This window comes from Alternaria viburni, assembly GCF_023758015.1.
Source record: "Alternaria viburni strain BMP 2772 chromosome Unknown scaffold_19, whole genome shotgun sequence".
NCBI classification, from domain to species: Eukaryota; Fungi; Ascomycota; class Dothideomycetes; order Pleosporales; family Pleosporaceae; genus Alternaria; species Alternaria viburni.
Window position 1 is genome coordinate 469,868 of NW_026055788.1, and position 20,263 is coordinate 490,130.

General features: G+C 54.0%; 7 protein-coding genes across 7 annotated transcripts; 3 read left to right on the forward strand and 4 right to left on the reverse strand.

Moving 5' to 3' along the window:
- Positions 1 to 76: 76 nt before the first annotated feature.
- On the reverse strand, positions 77 to 2,982 carry J4E79_008281 (uncharacterized protein; the record flags this gene model as incomplete). The annotated part of the gene is made up of 2 exons (XM_049357140.1): positions 77 to 2,755; positions 2,806 to 2,982. 2 exons carry the CDS (start codon positions 2,980 to 2,982, stop codon positions 77 to 79), a joined length of 2,856 nt encoding a protein of 951 aa, XP_049208504.1.
- Positions 2,983 to 3,366: 384 nt separating this feature from the next.
- J4E79_008282 (uncharacterized protein) lies at positions 3,367 to 7,151 on the forward strand (the record flags this gene model as incomplete). Its single annotated transcript, XM_049357141.1, has 2 exons — positions 3,367 to 3,415; positions 3,463 to 7,151. The coding sequence occupies 2 exons, from the start codon at positions 3,367 to 3,369 to the stop codon at positions 7,149 to 7,151; spliced, it is 3,738 nt and encodes a 1,245-aa protein (XP_049208505.1).
- A 441-nt stretch (positions 7,152 to 7,592) lies between these two features.
- J4E79_008283 (uncharacterized protein) lies at positions 7,593 to 9,945 on the reverse strand (the record flags this gene model as incomplete). Its single annotated transcript, XM_049357142.1, has 2 exons — positions 7,593 to 9,496; positions 9,675 to 9,945. The coding sequence occupies 2 exons, from the start codon at positions 9,943 to 9,945 to the stop codon at positions 7,593 to 7,595; spliced, it is 2,175 nt and encodes a 724-aa protein (XP_049208506.1).
- A 556-nt stretch (positions 9,946 to 10,501) lies between these two features.
- Positions 10,502 to 11,147, forward strand: J4E79_008284 (uncharacterized protein; the record flags this gene model as incomplete). Its single annotated transcript, XM_049357143.1, has 2 exons — positions 10,502 to 10,532; positions 10,585 to 11,147. The coding sequence occupies 2 exons, from the start codon at positions 10,502 to 10,504 to the stop codon at positions 11,145 to 11,147; spliced, it is 594 nt and encodes a 197-aa protein (XP_049208507.1).
- A 227-nt stretch (positions 11,148 to 11,374) lies between these two features.
- On the reverse strand, positions 11,375 to 13,489 carry J4E79_008285 (uncharacterized protein; the record flags this gene model as incomplete). Its single annotated transcript, XM_049357144.1, has 1 exon — positions 11,375 to 13,489. One exon carries the CDS (start codon positions 13,487 to 13,489, stop codon positions 11,375 to 11,377), a length of 2,115 nt encoding a protein of 704 aa, XP_049208508.1.
- A 742-nt stretch (positions 13,490 to 14,231) lies between these two features.
- On the reverse strand, positions 14,232 to 15,428 carry J4E79_008286 (uncharacterized protein; the record flags this gene model as incomplete). Its single annotated transcript, XM_049357145.1, has 1 exon — positions 14,232 to 15,428. One exon carries the CDS (start codon positions 15,426 to 15,428, stop codon positions 14,232 to 14,234), a length of 1,197 nt encoding a protein of 398 aa, XP_049208509.1.
- A 2,159-nt stretch (positions 15,429 to 17,587) lies between these two features.
- J4E79_008287 (uncharacterized protein) lies at positions 17,588 to 19,981 on the forward strand (the record flags this gene model as incomplete). The annotated part of the gene is made up of 1 exon (XM_049357146.1): positions 17,588 to 19,981. One exon carries the CDS (start codon positions 17,588 to 17,590, stop codon positions 19,979 to 19,981), a length of 2,394 nt encoding a protein of 797 aa, XP_049208510.1.
- Between the last annotated feature and the right edge of the window lie 282 nt (positions 19,982 to 20,263).

A 20,263-nucleotide genomic window follows, 5' to 3' on the forward strand; every position in this document is an offset into this window, starting at 1 on the left:
CGCCGAAAAGAAGATGCTTGGTAGTTCGTACGATCTGTGGTATATGCTGCTATATACAAACTTCAAAAGCAATGCCCTATACAACAATGCGCTCGAAGCTGTACTTCGGCACGCGTTTGCTGATCAGCATACCCATCTCTCTCTTGCTTCGCGGCTCCTTCTTTCCTCCCTTGCCGCTCTTCATCTTCTCCACGCCCTGGTCTGCCTTGGCTCCAAGCGGCAGCATAGGCAAATCTTCCTCTCCACTAAGCTTGCTCGCGACACCGAATGGTTTGCCTTGTACCTCCAAAGTCTTGTTAGAGGGCTTCTTCGATGTCGGTACAGTGGAAGCGTAGCGTAGGAACTCTGAAAGTAGACCACGTATGAAGTGAGCTTCGAAGAAACCACTCAGTGCTACAGATGCATCCCGGTTTAACGATTTGAGCATGTCTTCACCGGTCTCTGAGGCGGAGATTGTACCGACAGAAGCCAACCAAGCTCCTGCGCCAATGGCGTCGAGAGTAGTAGAGAGAAGAGAAGCAATGATGGCGACTGCATGGTCGTCAGGGTCATCGCCTGAGTTCTCAGCATGAGGCGACTCTGTCTCTACAAAGCCCAGTGGCGAAGACCACCCACCGTTCTTCAACTCCAGATGCAGAAGGCGAATCAGCGATTCGAGGTCTCGCCGCGGCAACATTGAGCGAAGAGTTGCACTGACTATTGGTGCTGAGAAGGTATGGAGCCGGATCAGAGCGGGTCGCAGTGTGTGGCTGCGCGTCAACAGACCATGGTCAAGCACCGACAAGGCATGATCGATTTCGTGCGAGGCTGCTTCGAGCTCGGTAGCAAAGTCCAGGTCCATGTCGTCGTCTGATGGATTGGTGCCATTCGTCAAAAGCTTTGTTGCTTCGTTGTCCTTTGGCTCGTCATCTATACTTTGGATAAGAAGCTTGATAGCCTGAACGACCTCGCCCACTGGGAGGAACTGAGTGTGATTGAGTACTGCTGAGAGGATGTGCAGATCGGGATCGTATTCGACCAAAGCCTTGACGATATCCCCATCCACGATAGCGGAAGCTGACTGCATTTGCTCGTTGGTTCCATCGAAAAGGGATCGGCGGATGGACTCCTTGGTAAGATGTCCAATCTGTAGAAGCCACTGAAAAACGTTGGGTGGGAAGAAGCTGACCCTCAACTGTCCTTGTGATTCCTCTTCGGTGGCATCTACCCAGTAGAAAATCTTACTCAATGCGTATAGTGCATACTGACGGTATTGCTGTCGTTGGTGGCCAGGAATGGTTTTGGGAATTGTCCATCTGGGCAGGTCGTCCTTGGAAGTTTCATCGTCGAGTTTGTCAACGACCATAGCATCCTCGTCAGGAAGACTTGGGCCCCCTCCGTTCGTCAAGGGTCCGCCGTTTACCTCATTCTCATGCTTCTGAGCTGCATCGGCAGACTCAACTTCGATACCCAGGTCTGTCGCAAAGGATCGCTCGAACTTTGCAATCTTACCCCTTGTGGCGTACTTGTTGAGCTTCCATTTTCGCTCCTGCCATTTCTGAGCGTCGCCTGTGCTGAGAGTCGATTCTGGTGCGATTCCCTTGCCAAGAGCGTCGATAAGAAGAGTACCTTCGGTCTTGGTCCGTTTGCGCGATCCTGCTCCACCAAACTGCATACCAAATATCTCGTCCTCTCGAGCAGCAACAATCAGTCCGGTGTCGGCGTAGTACGCCACGAGGCTGCATGGTGAAACTTTCTGCTCGTCGCTCTCGGGCTGTGTATGCTTCCTCTTCTTCGATGGGCTTAGAGACTCTGATGTGGACGGACTAGGGCTCATGGATTGCACAGCTTGCAAAGAGCTGTACTTGACATCGAACACTCGGCATGTATTTTGCGACGTGGTGAAGATGACATCTTGGGAAGTTCTGAGGAAAGAGTCGACAGCCGACCCGGGAAGCGCAAATTCCGACTGGAGCTTTGGTACGGTTCCAGACAAGTCGTAAGATAGCAGACTTCCGCTTGCGAAAATGTGAAGGGCCCCATTGGAAGGGTATAGAGCGACCTGAGATGTAGGAGCCCGTGCGGCTGAGGCCTTTGGTTGCGGTAGGTCCAACGATACTAGGTGTTTCAGGGGCGAGAGCTGGTTCGTAGTAAGATCGGCGGATCTTGGCTGTACTTGAACAAGGGTGAGTGCCCTCGTTTTGTCTGCTTTACGTTCGACGATGCAGAGAACTTGAACAAGGTCGAGAAGATCCGAGGTTTCGTCTGGAGTGGGATCCAAGATGGTAGCGATGTCTTGTCGGCTTCGCAGGAGCCCTCGTATGACCGACCTGGCACTGGCGAGCGTAATATGCTCGATATCCACATCGGTACCTCTGGACGGAAGGAGGACCTTCAAATTTACGGCCCACCTGACATCCTGGAGATCGGCCGACAGAGACATGACATCTCCATTGTCGAAAGTCGCCAGTATGTCGTGCGTCGCATCATTAGCTGAGCCGCCAGGTGCGACAGGGAGCGAGTCGAGTGTCGAGACGCGCGCAACATCGGGGGGCGTATACAACGTCTTGGTGGTCTCGGTATGGTCGCCAGACGATTTATCGTGGAAGCACACGAGTGAGGGTTTCTCGGCCGGTGACGACGCGGCTAGGGAAACGTAGGTAAAGCGCTGTGTCGAAGTCTTCGAAGAGCCTTTGCGATAGATCGAGTACGGGGCGGCCGCGAAGGTTGCGCTCGGCGGTAGCGCATAGGAAGTGACGAGTTGAGGATTTTGGAGCTGGGAAAGAGTTGAGCGCATATCCCATGTCGCAATAAAAAAGTACCTACGCTGTATATGGACACACCCTCTCCATCGACGCCGACAGCGATTTCGGTGCGCTTCCTCTTCTTTATGCCGCTAATGCTGCATACTCCAGCAGCGTGAACATGGCCGTTGGTGGAGCCGATGGGCCTGGACAGCGAGGCCAATGTGAATGGAGCGCCAATCGGTTGGTCGAACGGCATGATGTTTGCCAGACCCGGGTGTCGGATAAGCTGAGGTCTGCGTGAACCGTAGGGTGAGGCGCGTGCTGTGGTTGCGCGGTCGAGTGTCTGTCGAAAAAAAGATTGGAGCTCCGGCAGAAAGGCAGGCGGTGCGAAATCTTGGCGGAGGCTAAAGTGTGGCTCTTAGTGGCGCCCTTAGCGCGTCGGCGCGTCACGTCGCGTGTCCCCGGAAGTGTCTTCGATCATCGTTGAAAGCGACGACGACCACACGCCTTCACCCTGCACCTCCGGCCATTGCAATCACCTGCCCCACCCTGTTACTACTACATCTGCTTCCCATTCATGTCTGGACTACTCGCATAATCTTACAATCTGTAAATGGCCCTCACAGCAGTACAACCTGCAATGAATCTAGAGGGCAAGAACGTACATCCATTCTTTACCAAAGCTACCAGTATGCCACCATACTACTCGCAAATTCCGCGCTTACCTGATTCCTAGACGGCCACGTACCAGACCCATCGCCAATCGCAAACGCAACTCCCACCGATCATGCACTCGACAATCCCGAAACCACCGATACCGATGCCAATTCCACGCAAGGACAGAAGAAGAGGCCACGAAAGGCCGATCCCTCAAAGAGCAAAAAGGTAGCTTCTCACGCGAAGAACCAAGCCTCTCTAGACAAATTCACTCGCCCTCCGACGATACAAAACAACGATCGAGCCAACTCAGGCAACGCGAACATACCCGTAGAGGCTTCACTAGAGGTCGACCCAAACCACGAGCGGAGGAAGAGGCAGAAGACCGCGTCGCCAGAGCCTTCCATTCCACCGACTTCAGCGCAATCGGAACCCAATGCTTACAATTGGCACCAACAACTGCAGGTGGAAGCTGCGAGGCCCCTTGAGGTACAAGGGCTACAAGAACCAGCTCCTCATATAGGCGACATGGTGGTGGATGCGATACCGGAAGAAGCTGTTACGCCTAGCACACAGCCTCTGCCAGACTTGGATGCAGCCGCCTTTCCATCCGGTCCTGTCGCAGACGAACCTCAGCAAACAACCCCGAAGAAGCAGATAAGAGTTACCAAGAGCGGCAGACTAGTGTCCAGCCCACCGAAACCAGCTTTCGATACCGTAGCGTCACCGAAGAAAAGAAGAGGTCGCCCGCGCGCGAAGCCAAAGATACTTCCCACCGTGACAGTCATACGATACGGAACTGATGCAGCAAGCCGATCTGCTTTGGGCCAGAAAATTGAGGAGATTCTGAACGCAAAGAAGAAGCTGGCAGCGCGTCCAGCGGCCCAAAAGAAGGCGACATCGAAACCAGCTGGGCCGGCCAAGAGCACACATCCCTTCTTTCTCGGCAAAGCCCCGGATGACGCTCTCCCAGCGAAAGTCGTCGCACAACTGCCACCTCCAACCCCAAGGAAGAGCGCTGTGACTCCGGGAAAGCTGCGCGCCGAGACTCGACGAGATCCATCGCCTGAGGGCCCACCGGTTTTTAGGCGAGGATTGCAGACAAGTAATACGGGAAAACAATCTGGTCTCAACGAAGTCTGCTGGCCCACTCGTGAGAACGCGCATGTCCGCAACCTGGAATCCCCATCGCCGCGTCTAGACAATGCCACATGTATGCAATTGCCACTCAGACCTCGCAAGCTGAAGCAAGCTGTGGTGATACTACCGGAACACGAGAACGTGGTCGCGAGGCTGGCGCGAGGCCTTCAGGGTTGCAGTAGGAGCGAGACTCGATCAGTTTCCGAGTTTGAGCCTCCTGAAGATGTTCGTCTGCCCAAAAGGCTACTTACCACTGGGTCGGAGATCCAGCGCCTGGTACGTGGACAACTACTGGCCCAGTTACCTTCTTCAGAGCTCCCAGAGAAGCCGTCTCACCCCGCTGTCAAAGATCTGTTCCGAGAAATCGAGCATTGTCTCACGCCATTTGACGAGGCCAAATGCGAGTCCCAACCATGGACTCTAAAGTACTGCCCGAAGAGTACATCGCACGTTTTGCAAACTGGCATGGACGCAGTGGTTCTCAAAGACTGGTTACAGAGTCTGACCGTCATGGCTGTAAGCGGCGCAGCCAAAGTCGCTACAACGCTGGATGTCAAGCAGCCGCCGCGGAAGAAGCGGAAGAAAGCTCTAGACGATTTCATTGTAGCAGACGATGAAGAGGATGAGGAGGACATGGTCATGCTCCCAGCTGCGGAAGGGACCAGCTTCACACAGCCGAGATCTTACAGGCAACCGCAGTGGACGCGTAATAAGAACGTCGTACTTATCAGCGGTCCTCACGGCTGCGGAAAAAGCGCAACTGTGCATGCCGTCGCAAAGGAAATGGGATTCGAAGTATTCGAGATTCACGCCGGTATGCGCCGTTCAGGGAAGGACATACAAGACAAGGTCGGTGATATGACCGGGAACCACCTCGTAAATCACAAACGCAACGCACCGTCTGTGCAAGAGACCGCTCAAGCTGCCGACGACGCGAATGGTGCCGACAGAGACACTGCTCTAGAAGAGGACATCAGCAGTGGCCGACAAGGGACAATGACCTCCTTTTTCCAAGTCAAGCCCGGAGCCGGAACGGTCAAACCGAAAGTCAAGACGAAGATACCAGAAGTCGGAAAAGGCCCAGCACCCGTAGCCCAGGCTACACTGCCCATGGCACAAGCCTCGCGCAACTCGCAGAAGCAATCGCTGATCCTCATCGAAGAGGCTGATATACTCTTCGAGGAAGACCAGCAGTTCTGGGCGCAGATTACAAAAATTGCCTCTTTGTCCAAGCGTCCCATCGTCATCACTTGCAACGATGAGCGGCAGATACCCATGCAGGACTTGCCCCTTGCAGCTGTCCTTCGGCTAGCACCCCCTCCCGTGGACTTGGCTACAGATTACTTGCTTGTTCTTGCTGGCAGGGAAGGCCACATCTTGGAGCGGCAGACTGTGAAAGAAATGTATGAATCGAAGGACCACGACCTACGAGCTAGTATCATGGAACTTGACTTCTGGTGCCAGATGTCTGTAGGCGATAGGAAGGGAGGCCTCGAGTGGATGTACCAGCGTTGGCCACCTGGTAAAGACTTGGACGAACACGGTCAAACATTGAGAGTTGCCAGTGGAGGCACATACACATCTGGCATGGGTTGGCTATCACACAACGTCTTCGAAACGCAGGGCAATCCGGCATTTGATAAGGAAGAAGAGCTTTTGCAGGAAGTCTGGGCTGATTGGGGTATCAGCCCGTCGGCGTGGGGAGTCTCTGAAGCAATCGGTGCACAGTCATCCGGAACACCCAACAGGGACCGGGCTGACCAACTGAAAGAGCTCGCGCGTCTGGAGGATTACACCGACTCGCTCAGTGCCGCCGACGTGTTCTGTCGCGTCGACCTGCCCACATATGAGTCCAGCTCTGACCAGCCTACCGACTCCACCCAGCCACTAATTACCGACAAAGCACGCCTTAGCTATACGCTTGCCGCACCTCTACTCCAAGTCGATCATAGCTCAGACTTCTTGAACCTCGACACCGCCTTCTCCACACAAACACATCTTCTCATCCAGCGTACATACCCGGACCTCTCCCAAAGCCACAGCCTATCAGCAACCTCCTATCTACGCACAGAAACCGACTACGCAAAGGCTATACTCCAGCATCGCAGAAACCGAAACGCAGACACCACCCTCACACGTCTTGACTTTGCAGGAGCCCTCGACCCTCTCGCCGCGCCACCAGACCAACTCCTCCCCGAGCGCACTTCATTCACTCTCACACCATCCTCATTCGACCGCACATTCAGCATCATCACGCTCGACCTAGCACCTTACGTCCGCAGCATCGTAGCGCACGAGCAGATCCTCGAAGAACAACGCGTCCGCATGTCAAGCTTACTGACTAGTGCTGGTGGAATAGGAGGCAAAAGAGGTAGAACCACGCGCGCAAGCCGTGTAGCACTCGAAGGTGGTGTCAGGGAAACCAAGAGGAAGGATAGGTGGTTCGATGCCGATGTAGATTTCGACGCTGTCATGCGCACCGCGGGTAGGGAGTGGGCGGGCCTGGGCTGGAGAGGCGAGAATTGGACCGAGGAGAGTGGGGAGGAGGGTACGGCGAGTCTGGCGGGGACGCAGGAGGGAGTTGATGATGGGGATGGGGATGTTGTGATGCAGGGTTCTCAGGCGTGAGATCAAGATCTGGTTGATGTATAATGTATATAGATGCATGATGTATAGGAGCGTTTGGCATTGCATTTTTGGGAGCGAAGTACGGGATATTAGCATAGATGAGTACATAGAAAGCCCGACTAAGAATATGACTACCTCACAATACGTTTGAAGAAGACTAAAAGTACTGTGTTTGAAGAATTGATAGCATAGCAGTCAAGAATAGCAATGACCTCAGAAAACTAGCTATACGATACCCACACGGAAAAGATGAGTCAAAAACGCCAACCTGACCCTGTCGGGCAAACAGGTAACCTCAACGCCAAGTCCCATGTAAAACATTCAACACCCTCATTTTCATCCACGCGCCAGCACTATCCTCAACTCTCCACTATCCTCCCTGGTCTACAAAACACCACACCACGCACCCTCCAGCTTAATCCGTTTCGCGCCGCTGCCAAACTACGTAGCCGACACCAACGGCAAACTCTGCCTCCCACTATCCCCTCTACTCGACGCATTCCCCGCCGTGCGCATAAGATGCGGACTGACCTTTGGCAAAGTAGGCGTAGATTTCGGCGGCGTCGAAACATCGGTTTCAGACTCGTAATCCGAGGTGAGTTGGGTAGAAGGCGCGTCTTCGGATTCTGCGTCGCTGGCTTCGGTTTCGGGGTCGTGTTGGATGATCGGGTGGGTGGGCTCGGTGGGGGTGCTGATTGTGAGGGAGGGGGAGGCGGGTTCTGGGGCTGGAGGTGCTGGTGACGCAGGGTCGAGAGTGGGAGGTGGGTGTGTTGGTGTGGGGAGGGTGTCGAGGAGATCGTCGTCGTTGTCTTCGGGTAGGGCGACCTTGATGGCTTCATCGTCCACGACTGTTGACTCGTTGATGGAAAGATCAGCTGGTGGTAAGGGCGCCTCTTCTGCTGCAGATATAGAATCTACCCTGGCGTCTGGCGATAAGGGGTTGTTTTCATCGATGCGCTCGTAGAAGAGCATGAAGACATTGCCTTGGTGCGCTTCTTCCTCGGACACTGGATACACGCTGTCATCGCTGAAGCGCCACCATTGTTCTTGCTGTGGTGCCGATGAGTCTTCTTGTGAGTCTTCCATCGCAACGTCTTCGCCCTCCTCGTCTTTTGTTGATGACACTTCAGCGTCTTCATCGCTCTTGGGCTTAGGCGCAGGTTTAGGGTGCGAGCGGTAGCAGACGTAGTGACCGTTACCATGCGAACCATAGTGCGTGACAGCGGCGCGCAGTCGGTATTGGAAGGGCGAGTCTGTCATGGGCTCATCCCTTGCTAGCATCGACTGTCTAGGATCCTTTGGCCACTCTTCTTCCGATGCAGCGGGCTTTTGTGAACCATGAGGAATGCCACCCAAGCACCAGTTCCCAAGATCCAACACTGAGGGATATGCGACGCCTGCGGTGTTCTTGAACGGCATACCGGTATACTCGTTAAAGCTGCTTCGGTTGACGTGAAGGACTAACGATTGGGGCGCTCGCGCAACGACTGCCTGTTTCGACTTTGTGCTCTGCACCCAGTTCTTCTTTGGCACGTTCAGAGTCTTCAGCAGAGTCTTGTCTTCGAAATCCTCCTTTTCGAGTGCTTCCTGTACAGCGTCTAGTCTTGCCTTCAGCGGCGATTCCGGCTTGCCAGCAACTAGGGGCGCGAGTGTTTTCTCCAGCTTAAGCAGCGTGCACTTTGCGCATTCGACGCCATCGATGAATTCTAGGGTGGTATACTCATCTAAACATTCACGGACGTCGTAATTGTAGTTCCTGCCAAGGGATACGGTGATGCAGTTGAACGGAATGAGCGTGAGGCCTTCAGAGTAGCCGCAAGATGTGCAGCCAACGCGCTGGGCGAGGCGTCCCTCGAGCGGGTTCGATGGAATCTGAGGTGATGTTTCCGTCGCATCCGATCCTTTTTCTGTTCCGTCGTGCGCTTTCTCATCCAGGTCCTTAGAGTCACTGAGGCTCTTTGTGACTTCAAGCCACGAGACTGACGATCGCCTCTTACTGCTCGCAGTCTTCTTGACCTCCTCGTCGAGCGCATCCAATATCTTGCTATAATATTCCTGCGCATCCTGCTGCTCGAAAGTGCTCATCGACTTCAACTTGCCACGGATCCAGAAATGCTGACCCGTATTCGCAGGGTCGTTGAGCTTAGTGATGATATCGAATAGCGCGCCATTTGTGCTCTCCGAGGTAAGCGCGGGGTGTGCGGAGGTCGTCTTGGAAAGGTGGTCGCGTAGCGATGGAAGGGAGGCGAGGCCTTGGATAACGCTGTTCTGGTAACAAGAATTGCTGATATTGCCCAGGCCTGGTGGCACGTCGCTGGGGCCATGCGAGAAGGCGTTCGCGACACCTATCAAGCTGTCAGCACGAATAGTAAGATGTCTTAGAACCGCGTTAGCAAAGTATAGCAAGGGGGCTACATACTAGTAATAAGTTAGCAAAATATCTTGACAGCTATTCGTGGCGGCTACTTTACCCTCGTACCCCTTTCTGTAGTAGATTTCCCGGACTCATGCCAAAGAGGCTACCGAACATGCCGCCCTGTTGTGTGGTGTCGTCGTCGCTGGTGTTGGAGGTTGTTGAGCTGAAGGAGGCGCTGCGCATGCGCAGGACGTCAGTCGCCATCTCGAGAAAGCGCTGTATAAAATCCCAGACGGGAAATCCGAGTACGTCCAAGGCTTTGAAGAATACGTATAGGCCGATGATAGCGCCGAGCAGAGCGGACGTGATGGTATGCGACTGGGTTGTGTTCCAGCGTTGTTGATAGGCCTCGAATTCGGGGTACTCTGCGTAGCTCATAGCTGGGTGCAAGGTAGGAATAAATTTGAAACGCTAGGCTGCTACAGGCAGGCTGTGGGAGCGGCGGTAGCGAAAGGCTTTTCCAGGTTGAACTAGGAGTATGGGTAGCGGTTGCAGGCGCAAACGGTGGGTCTTTCAACCTTCGGGCCAGCGCATGGATGTAGTTGTGGTCAGACAGAGCAAACGCGGCGGTGTGTTTGTCTGCGACATGGGCGAGAGACTGAGTGCGACAGTCGGGGCGAGACGGGCGACGGCGGTGGTGGCGGAACGGCGTGAATATCTAGGCCAAGGGCGAGGCACGCGATTCTGAAGGGTCATCGGGGAAGGTGCGGGAGCGCGCTAGCGGCTCAAGTGGATCCCGAATTTTGGGTTCGCGTTCACGAGCTAGTGGGGACTTTTGGAGATGATTTTGGCTCCAGTTGAGACTTCTTTCGACTGCACACGAGATTTCACTAGAGAGTATACCACGTACCGCGATTCGTATACTGAATCGCGCGTCTTTGCTCAATCCCTTCACACCACTGGAACTCTGTAGCGACAGCAAGAAACAAACACAATGGCAAAGACAGCAAAGGTCAAGAAGCGCCGTATGTACCACGAATACACCATCCTCATGAACAACTCCTAACAACCACACAGCGGTGAGCATTCACTCCCGTACCGCCCGTCGCGCCGTCTCCCCCTCCCTCAACCTCGACAAAGCCGCCCAAAAACCCGCCCACACAACCCGCGACTCTGCCTCGCCATCGCGGCCCTCCAAAGTAAACCCCCACGCCCTCGCCGCAAAAGATGCCGGCATCCAGAAGAAGCGCAAGAAAGGCACAAACATGACCCGCGCACAACGGTTGCGCTACGAAAAGGGCCTCGACCGTGCGGAGGAAAACATGGAGAAGCTCGAGAAGAAGCGGATGAAGAGTGTGGGCAAAGAACAGAAGATCAAGGATAGGGCCAAGCAATGGGAGGACGTCAATGGCGATGGCACGAAGAAGACGAAGAAGCAGGTTGCGCTTGAGCAGTTGGAGGCGGAGGAGAAGAGGAAGGAAAGGGAGTGGGTTAGTGATGAGGATATGGACGAGGATGAGGCGGCCGCCGAGGAAGGTGCTGAGGTCAAAGATGGTGAGGTCAAGGGCGACGGCAAGGAGGTGGATGTTGAGATTGCGCAGGGCGTTCCGGCGCCTGTGGAGGAAGAGGAGATGCTTTGAGTTGGAATAGGCAAGAAAGAAAGAAGGCTCGAACACAAAAGTCACGAAGCATATGATACCCAAAAGTTACGAATTGATACGTTGGACTTCTCTTCGTCGTCATTTCAACGTCTACACTCGTTATCGGTCGAAATGATGTGCTGATATACAAGCCAGCTCCTTCGTCAATAACAAAGTAATCCAGGCTACTAGTACCGCCCTGTCCCTCGAAGCAGACGCACAAATCATCAACCCCTCCTACCCCATCCATTTGCATAATCATTTTCTGCCTCCACCGCTGCCCTGAGCTGATCCTTGTACGAGTGGTAGAGTTGCCTGATGCGCCCGTTCTCCTCCATAGTGTCCACAATCTTCCTTGCCTCTTTTTCCCTCTTGCGATCGCTTCGTCCATCTCGCTTGACTAACTTCTCCGCAGTCAGATGTCCCTCATCTTTGAGATAGTCTTTGACCCACTGGTAGAGATTGTAGCGCCAGTGGTACAAAGTATGCGCAACTTGAGCATTAGCTTTGCAAGTCGAACCCAGTGGGAAGCGGTGGGACTCTGGTGGTATTCGGTCTCCTTGGTAGTTGAAGGTTGGCTTTTCGCCGTTGAGGTCGGTTTCAGAGTCGGCGGATAAGGCAGAGTCACTGTCGCTATCGCTGTCATCTGAGGCATTGGCGAGAGGTTCCAGTGTCTCCGGATGGTAGGGCTGGCCTTGGAAGAGGACCTCGAAGCTAGCTGTGTGGTTGGTTCGGTTGCATGCTTCGCAATGTGGCGACATTACGGCCCTTTCGGCAGCGCTGAGTTCGTTCATCAAGAGCAACGGTCTTGCGCGAATGGCTCTGGTAAAGTCTGCTGTCCAGGCTGAGGATGTGTACTTGGAACCTGCGAGGCCCTTCACCTCATCGTCCAGTTTGCGGAAAGTCAGCACGTAGACGTTCTTTTCCGCATCGAAAGCTGGATGAATCTTCTTCATGACCATCCACTCGACAGCGTGCTTGAACAGATCCCGTGTTTTCGCGCGCGACAGACTGAACGCCAGACGCATTTCGTCGAGATCGTCATTGACAGACGGTTCTCCGATCACATTATCCGGATCGTCGTCGATGAAGTGCTCATCTTCTTGGTCTTCCTGGAACATGTCAAGGGCGTTGGCATCGCGGTCTGACTCTTGTTCGTCGTCTTCAATGTCATCTTGTTCCAAGATCTCAAGATCACTGTCGGGCTCTTCCTTGATAACCTCGAGTTCAGACTCGGAGTCTGTTTCCACCACAAGCGCTCTTTTGCGCCCAGGTGTCGCAGAAGAGGGCGGTTCATTGGTACCAGCACGTCGCCTTTTCAATGCCTCTAGAGCTTCCTGGCGTTTGTTTTTGGGCTTGCCTTGCGTGCTTCTCAATCTGCCGCGATCAGGTAATGGAGAGGATCGCAGAAACGCAAGTTCCTCTTTCAATTCGTCTTGCTCCTCGTCGTCCTCGTCGTTGTTTGCGCTTCCCTCGCCCTCTTCCTGATCTTCATCGTCTGACGCAGCATCCCCAAGATTTTTAAGTTGGGGCGTGGCTGGCGGCTCTTCCTCATCTTCTGAAAGTGACTTTCGTCTTTTCAGTCTGCGCCTCGTGCTTCGAGGTGGGCTCTGCTCCTCTTCTTCAGCGGATGGAGAACGCCTGCGAACGATCTTCCGTCTCGAGCTCGGTGCTGGGGTAAGAGGTTCGTCCTCATCCTCATCTTCGTCTGGCGTAGGGGCCTTCTCCGCAGTCTTTCTTCGGCTGCTGCGAGGCGCAGGTCGCAACTCTTCCTCCTCTGGTGTACTCTCCTTCTTCTCTCGTCGTTTGCTGTGTTTCGAAGACTTCTTCTTCGCATCCTTCTTCTTGCTCTTCGGTTTCTCTGATGTATCAGATCCGATCTCGATAACACGGCGTTGTCGTTTGCGCGGGATGACTGTGACTGTCGGTTCCTCGTCTTCAGATTCGCTGGGCGTCGGTGCTCGTCTCCGCTTTCGCGACTTCGGTTGCTCCACCTGTACTTCGTCCTCCTCTTCCGACGTCTCTGAGCTGGCAGAGCCATTGTTCGATCCATCGAACATACCACGCGCTGTGCCCCCGACTGGCATCCCTAACCGCATCGCCTTGTTTGTTCCCACTACCAACTCGTCCTCGCTTGAAGAATGAGGCTTATTGTTGTTGCTCTTGTTGGAGACTCTGCTAGGCGCTCGTCTTGTCGGTCTCGTTGCCGTGGCGTTCGGCCGCGACGGCGAGGTTCCCATAGTCGTGGCGGCAGTCGATTTAGTCGCAGGTGACGAATGGGAGGCAGGTGAAAAGTTGATTTTGGTCTGCCGTTTGCGATCGCGCGCCTTCTTGGGTGCCATCTTGGCGTGTCCAGTCTTGGAGTCTGCTTCACTATGGATGTCTCTCACTGAAGTGTCGGCCCAGCTTCTATCTTGCGCAGCGCCGTCGCGTCGGACAATCGCGTTGCGAAAACGTCGCTGTAGATGTGCGAGTGTCGCAGACTCCCGAGGATGAATGCGCGACTATTATATTATTCAAAAGTTTGTAGAGAGTGCTCCAAGACGGCAACAATGCGTCTTCCTTTCGATGACGGTGGGGCGGCAGAAAGAGTGCGCATCTGCAAGGCCCCGGCGATTCAGGCAGGCGCGCGAGCACGTGCGCTAGCGTCATGCGTCTACGCGGGCTTCAACTGCCCAGGTGGCAACTGCACATAACGAATTTGTAATCCAGGTCTTCGAACAACATTTACACATATCAGATTCATTTCACAGGATGTCACTCTTTCGTTTCTTTCCGTTGTGAAAGCTTGATCTTGAGACTCTTTTGATACTACATCCATGGATGACCTCGGGAGTCCGACTATATACCAAAGTACCATCTCACTGACCGGCCCAAACCAAGACCATGCCCTGATTTGAGTTAAAGGTGCACTTCACTCTATTCAAGGGGAAATCTAGACATGGCACCGCCAGCGGCGTCACAGTCGATTATATCGTAAGGCGATACATCCCATGGTACACGTCTTCTTGAAGCTCCTCTACGTAAACCCTACTCATCTCAAAACTCCACCTCCTCTCGACGCTACCTAGCGAATTCCTCTATTTAGAAACTTGACTTGAAATATTCAGGATCGACGCCCTCTCTGATCATATCTCGATCGAAATCCCGCCAGCGCTTCGCCCACATATCATCAGATCGCTGTTTGACATCGATCTTTTCCCCAGTTTTCATCGATCTCTCTATATCAAGGTAAGCTTCGTCGAAAGATCCATAATTAAGATCAATTGCAAGTCCGTGAATCAACCGTTCGTAATATGCACTGTCATCCTTCTTCTTTGCGGGATCTCGCGTTCGTTGCAATACCCCGGATCCATCATCTTCTACACGTCCGTGCCAACTACCCCTACGACCTGAAGGCTGAGCCGGAAAGGCTGGTGAGATCTCGCGGTGTGGGCGCTGGTTGACTGGCTTCTTGTCAATAACCAAGTGCTTCTTGTCGTCGATCGGTTTCTTTTGCACTGCTTTGCCCAGCTCAGTCTTGTCATGGAAGCTCAATCTACGAGCTCGTGCGCCAGCGGCTGGAGGAATAGCTATCGCACTCTGCTGTATGTGATTTGAAACTAGGGGGCCTTCCATCTTGTCGTACTCTGCACCCCATTTTGATACCGTCTTCCTTGCTGGTACTTTGAACGTTTTGAGGTCACGGGCCTTATCGTATTCCTCTTGTTCGCTCCGTTTGAATACTTCCTTATGGTCCACATGCGGGGTGAGCATGAACATTTCGTGATGCCTGTTTTTGCTCTCATCAAGTATATCTTTCCTCCTTTTGTTCTGAATCATGTTAGATCTCAACTGTTTCTCCTTATTTTTCGAGTGAAACTTTTCCGCCTGCTTTTGTTTGTGTTCAAGACGCTCAGCTTTTATCTGCTCGTCCCAGCCGTTCCCCCAGTAGCTATTTTTTCTCTTCTCCACGGTACCCTTTCTTATAACTGTAGGTGGTAGGCCCTTTCCGTCATCTGGGGGCTCAACCCACTTCTTCTTGAATTTGGGTTCTGGTTCTCCGGCCCGCAGAGCTTCCAAGGCTTTGACCTGTTGGCGATATTTCTTCATCTCGATTTTGCTCTTTGGTGCCAACACTGGGTCATACAGGCCCTTTCCCTCGTTTGGGGGCGGAAGTCGCTTCTTCTTGTTGAAATTGGGTTCTGGTTTTCCGGCCCGCAGTGCTTCCAAAGCTTTGAGATCTTGGCGGTATGTGTTTATCTCGATCTTGCTCTTTGGTGCTAACACTAGGTCTTTCATCGTGTTCTAATGAGCTTGAAGATGTCACTTCCTGCGTGAAAGGATTCTATATCAACAAGCAGGTTATCGGTGGGAGATTCGGCGTAATATAGCTAGGTAACGTTGTAATGGTCTCTTTGTAGTTGTTCGTGGCTGGAAGAAACGTGGTTGGTTGATGTGCTGATGTTCGCTCCAGGCGAATACTGATTGAAGTGATGAGTAAGTTGGAAGGTATTTGTAGTTGTCGATAGTATAATGCGTGTTTTAAAGAAGCAATGCAAGAATGGCTATGTCGAGGGATACTTATACCTAGCACATCAAATAGGTTCACATACTCCTATGTGAGAACGCGTTCGTCGCATTGAATGTGGCTTCACATACATGTCTGGTAATGAGGTGTGCACGACAAACAGTTCCAATCTTTACCTACAAACTCACATACCCAGGTTTCCACAAGACATCTCATAAGTCAATGCTACAAACCTACTTGATTTCCTCAAAGGCGACGATGCCCTGCTTTGACAAACTTCAGGGCACCAAGCCACCTGGTTCTAATACCTCTATGCACCTAGAAGATTTTAGATCCCACACCTACATATGAACATTTCTAAACCGTACAAAAGCTACGCTGCGCCAAGGTGCAAAGAGCAAAGCGTAGAATACTGTAGGGGAAATGCAAAACAGAAGAGCGCGCGTGTTGGAAGGGCAGTCTGGACCGACATGTCACGCAGACATACAAATCAGTTGCATGTGGTATTCAAAGTCTACGCTCGACTTGAGTCGAGTGTATCTGCGTGTCGAATTCCAGCATTATCCGTGGAGATGATGGTTTTGGTGACACCCGTTCGCTGTATACATAGCCCCAAGTTATCGCAACGGTGAGAGCTGACAACAGAGTTCGGCTGACAACACGTTCCATAGGTTCGCCATGTTGCACGACACTGACTGCAGGCTACGAGCGCGTCAGGATCGGAAGTCGGCAGCATGTAGTGTCCCTTGGCGAACAGCTGCAGAGGTGTTCACGGAAGGATCAAGCGCGTCAGACCAGGCTGAGCTGTGTTGGTGGTTCTAGACGCGCATGGCCAGAACGTAGGCGTGTTCAAGCTTTCCCGGATGTTCGCCCGCACGAAGCAGCTTGTCCCGATTGCCTCTTGAGGTTGGTGTTCTCCAAGGTTGAACAGATCGAGACAGCTCGATTCGTATGTCGAATGAACTGAACGCGCTCTCTTCAATTGAGCGAAGCGCATGCACGTGGTCGACTCGAAGTGTTTTTCGGACGATGCCCGGCTACAACGGCTGGTATACAGACCACTCGCGATGATGTGTTCGCTGGTGCATTACGAGGACGCAGAATCCGGTTTTGGGATGAAGTCGACGTTGAACTAAGAATATCGATGTTGTTGTGCCGACTGGGCTTCAGTCATGGTGCAGCTGTCACCGAGATCACGCCATCTGTGAGCCTCAGGCCTGGGCTGGGATAGACACAGTAGCAGTAGTGAATCTTAGCCCCGAGCTGTCGTTTGAAGCGTGAGCAGGGAACGGTCAAACCATATTTTCTGCAGTTCATCGTCGCATGAACACATTGATCTGGCGGGTGCAGTAGCGGCCAGGTGGTTAGATTTTGCTGTCAGTGCTGGGGAAGGCATCCAGCTTCCCCAGTCGCGAAAAGAGGGTCCCCCATGTCTCCCCGATATGATCCGAGGCTGCGCGCGCCCTGCCACCCTGCGCCGACGAGATTGGTTCATGCGCGGACGAGACTCACCCTGAGGAGGCTGCACAGTGTTCGCGATTGATACGGGCGAGAAAGCCTAGAGCGCGCGTGAAGCAGTTTGGAGTTGCACACGCGGCCCACTCTGCTGGCTTCAGTCTGCGACGTTTCGGGCTGCGGAGTGACTGGGGGCTCCGCGGCTGGTGGTAGTTTCTGACTTTCTGTTTGGAAGGGCCGAAAGACGCGCCAATCAGCGGCGGGCAGTGGCAGTCTGGAACGGCAGGTGCCACCGGGACCGCCTGCATTCCCTCAAGCTTCGCCCAGACACCTCCCACTTGGCCTTGACGCTTAACCCACGACGGCGACCCTCGACCTCAACACCACACACAGGCCATGTCGCTCGTCTGAATCTCCATGGGCTTCTTCTACCGGACACGAACTGCTGCTGGACCAGTATAACCGCCGACCGACCATGTGGGAGGCCGAGTCCTGGCGGCATGGAGCGCCTCTCCTGGACCGTCGCGCGCCCGATGCCACCCGACCCTACGTGAGTATCACGACCGCGACGCCCTCCACGCACGCGACTGACGACCGATACCAGCACTGTCCCTCGTACAAGCTGCCGGCCCACGGAACCATCGAAATTTCGCCCGGCAACACCATCACGCTCGACCAGAATGCCGTCTTCCGCCCGCTCTGCACCAACACGGCCACCCAGCAGGGCAACATCGACGACGGCACGGGGGGCATCACCAGCGTCGCCGACATGCGCGACCCCTTCCACGCCTCCATCACGCCCCAGGCCTACGCGACAGGCGCCGCGACCGTCATCGCCTGGATGCTCGTCATCATGCTCATCATCACACCACGCACCTTCTTCGTCGGCAACGCTTCGGGACGCTCAGGGCTCATGGGACGACGCGGCATGATCAGCGGCGCAACAGGGAGCGGATCCATCATCGGAGTCGGAAGCCGTCCATGGCTGCAGAAGGCCGCGGCCCTGACCGTCGCCATTTCCCTGACGCTCGCCACCGCCGACACGTTCAAGATCGCCGAACGCCAGTACGAGGAGGGCTTCATCGACGCCATGGAGCTGCGCGACCAGGTCGTGGCTGGCATGGAAATCAAGGTTTCGCGCGTTGTTTCCGACATCTTCCTCTGGCTCGCACAAGTACAGACTCTGATACGCCTATTCCCGCGCCACAAAGAGAAGGTCATCATCAAATGGGTCGGATTCGCTCTCATCCTGCTCGACATTGCATTCAGCTGTCTGAACAGCTTCGGTCCCTATGAGAACCAACGCCGCCCCGCACACTTCGACACCGCGATCCCCGCCCTCAGCTACCTGTTCCAACTATCACTCAGCATGCTCTACGCCGCCTGGGTTATGTACTACGCCATCACCAAGAGACGATACGCCTTCTACCACTCCATGATGTGGAACATGAGCGTCGTTGCCCTGCTATCTATCATCGCCATTCTCACACCCGTCGTATTTTTCATTACCGATATCGCCAACTACACCATTGCCGGATGGGGAGACTACTTCCGCTGGGTAGGGGCCGCTGCTGCCAGTGTCATCGTTTGGGAGTGGGTGGAGCGCATTGAAGCACTGGAAAGAGAAGAGAGAAAAGACGGAATTCTGGGGAGAGAAATATACGATGGAGACGACATGCTCGACAACACCCCGTCCGACTCCAAATGGCCTTCGAAACGCAAGGGCCAGCTATCAGAAAAAGATGAGAAGAAGAGTGGGGGAAGCTCAGGCGGCTTCGGCGTCGGCGCGTTCACATCAGCACATGCTGGCCGCTTCAACGACCTTGCTCAGAGGTTTGGACGCAAGATGACCGAATCGCCACGAGCAGAAGCACGAAAGAAGCGCACCATCCACATTCCTGCACCACCACCAGTTGTGCGACGGTCGGCATCTGCTGCACGTGGAGACCGCAACTCGCGGGCCTATGTACGAGTGCAGACCCCGCCTCCGGTACCAGTCATCGCATCACCGGTCAGCAGGACAGACACCACCAGTGCTGACTCGACTGTATACACAGTCCGCTATCATCCACTCAGCGATACACCTGTGAATCCCCGGCACGCTCCGGCAGACGATCGACCAGGAAATCGTGAAGCACAACCACAAACACAAGACTCATCACAGGAATCTCAGGCTCAACCAGCTGATCCTGAGGATCCTGAAAAGGGAGGAGAACTGGAGCCTGTCACCAGCCGGAGTAGATTCCAATGGCAAGCTTTAGGAAACCCATTTCGACGAAAAGGACGGACCCCACCAAAGGAACTCCAGAGGGGGCAGGTCATCGAACCACTCGCGGTGGACGATGTTGCAGCCAACATACCCCCTCGCAACTACAACGGGCTAGCTCTAGCCGATCGGCTGGGCACCTTTGCTGCACAGCAAGGCGAGAAGCTCAGGTCGAAGAAGAAGCCTGGGTCACAGCACGAAACGACTCTGCCTGTCACGATCATTCCAGCTCAACCTCGGGGCCAAACCTGGTCTCCAGACATCATCCGCCAGCAGCAACAAGCTCAACAGGACGAGTCCTCTACCAGTGCGGGTACGCAGCAAGCGAGTGCGCCAACTCCGAGCGAACAAGATCAATCTCATGGAGGGACTAATTCAAGCGAGGTCGTCAATTTGTCGGCCTCGCCAAACTCCACACGCACTCCCCGTATCCGGTTCTCGCCGGCAGCCCCGCTTGGTCGCCAACACAACACTGGTGGTCTTGGGACAGAGATGCGACAACCGCCGTCTGCACCGAGTTCACCGTTGCCACAAGACGAGTCGACATCAACCATCGACTTTAGCAGACCCGAGAACCACACTCGGACAGATCACGACAGGTAGCTTGTCGGCGCACCATCTTCTCTCGCATGTTTCTGTTTATATTTCGAACGTTGATAGCACGTATATACCCCCACATTGAACGGCGCATTGATGGCATGGATTGAGGACAGTGGAAACTCCACACAGCATCGGCATGGAATGGCGCATTTGGAACTTAAAAAATCTTTGGTGTTTGTATGAGGGATGGATACCCGCCGGCCATAAGGTTAGGCTCTTTGATTTAGGTGGAATGGCGCAAGCCTGCGACGATAGGCAGAGCAGTGGATACTGCGATCTATTAAG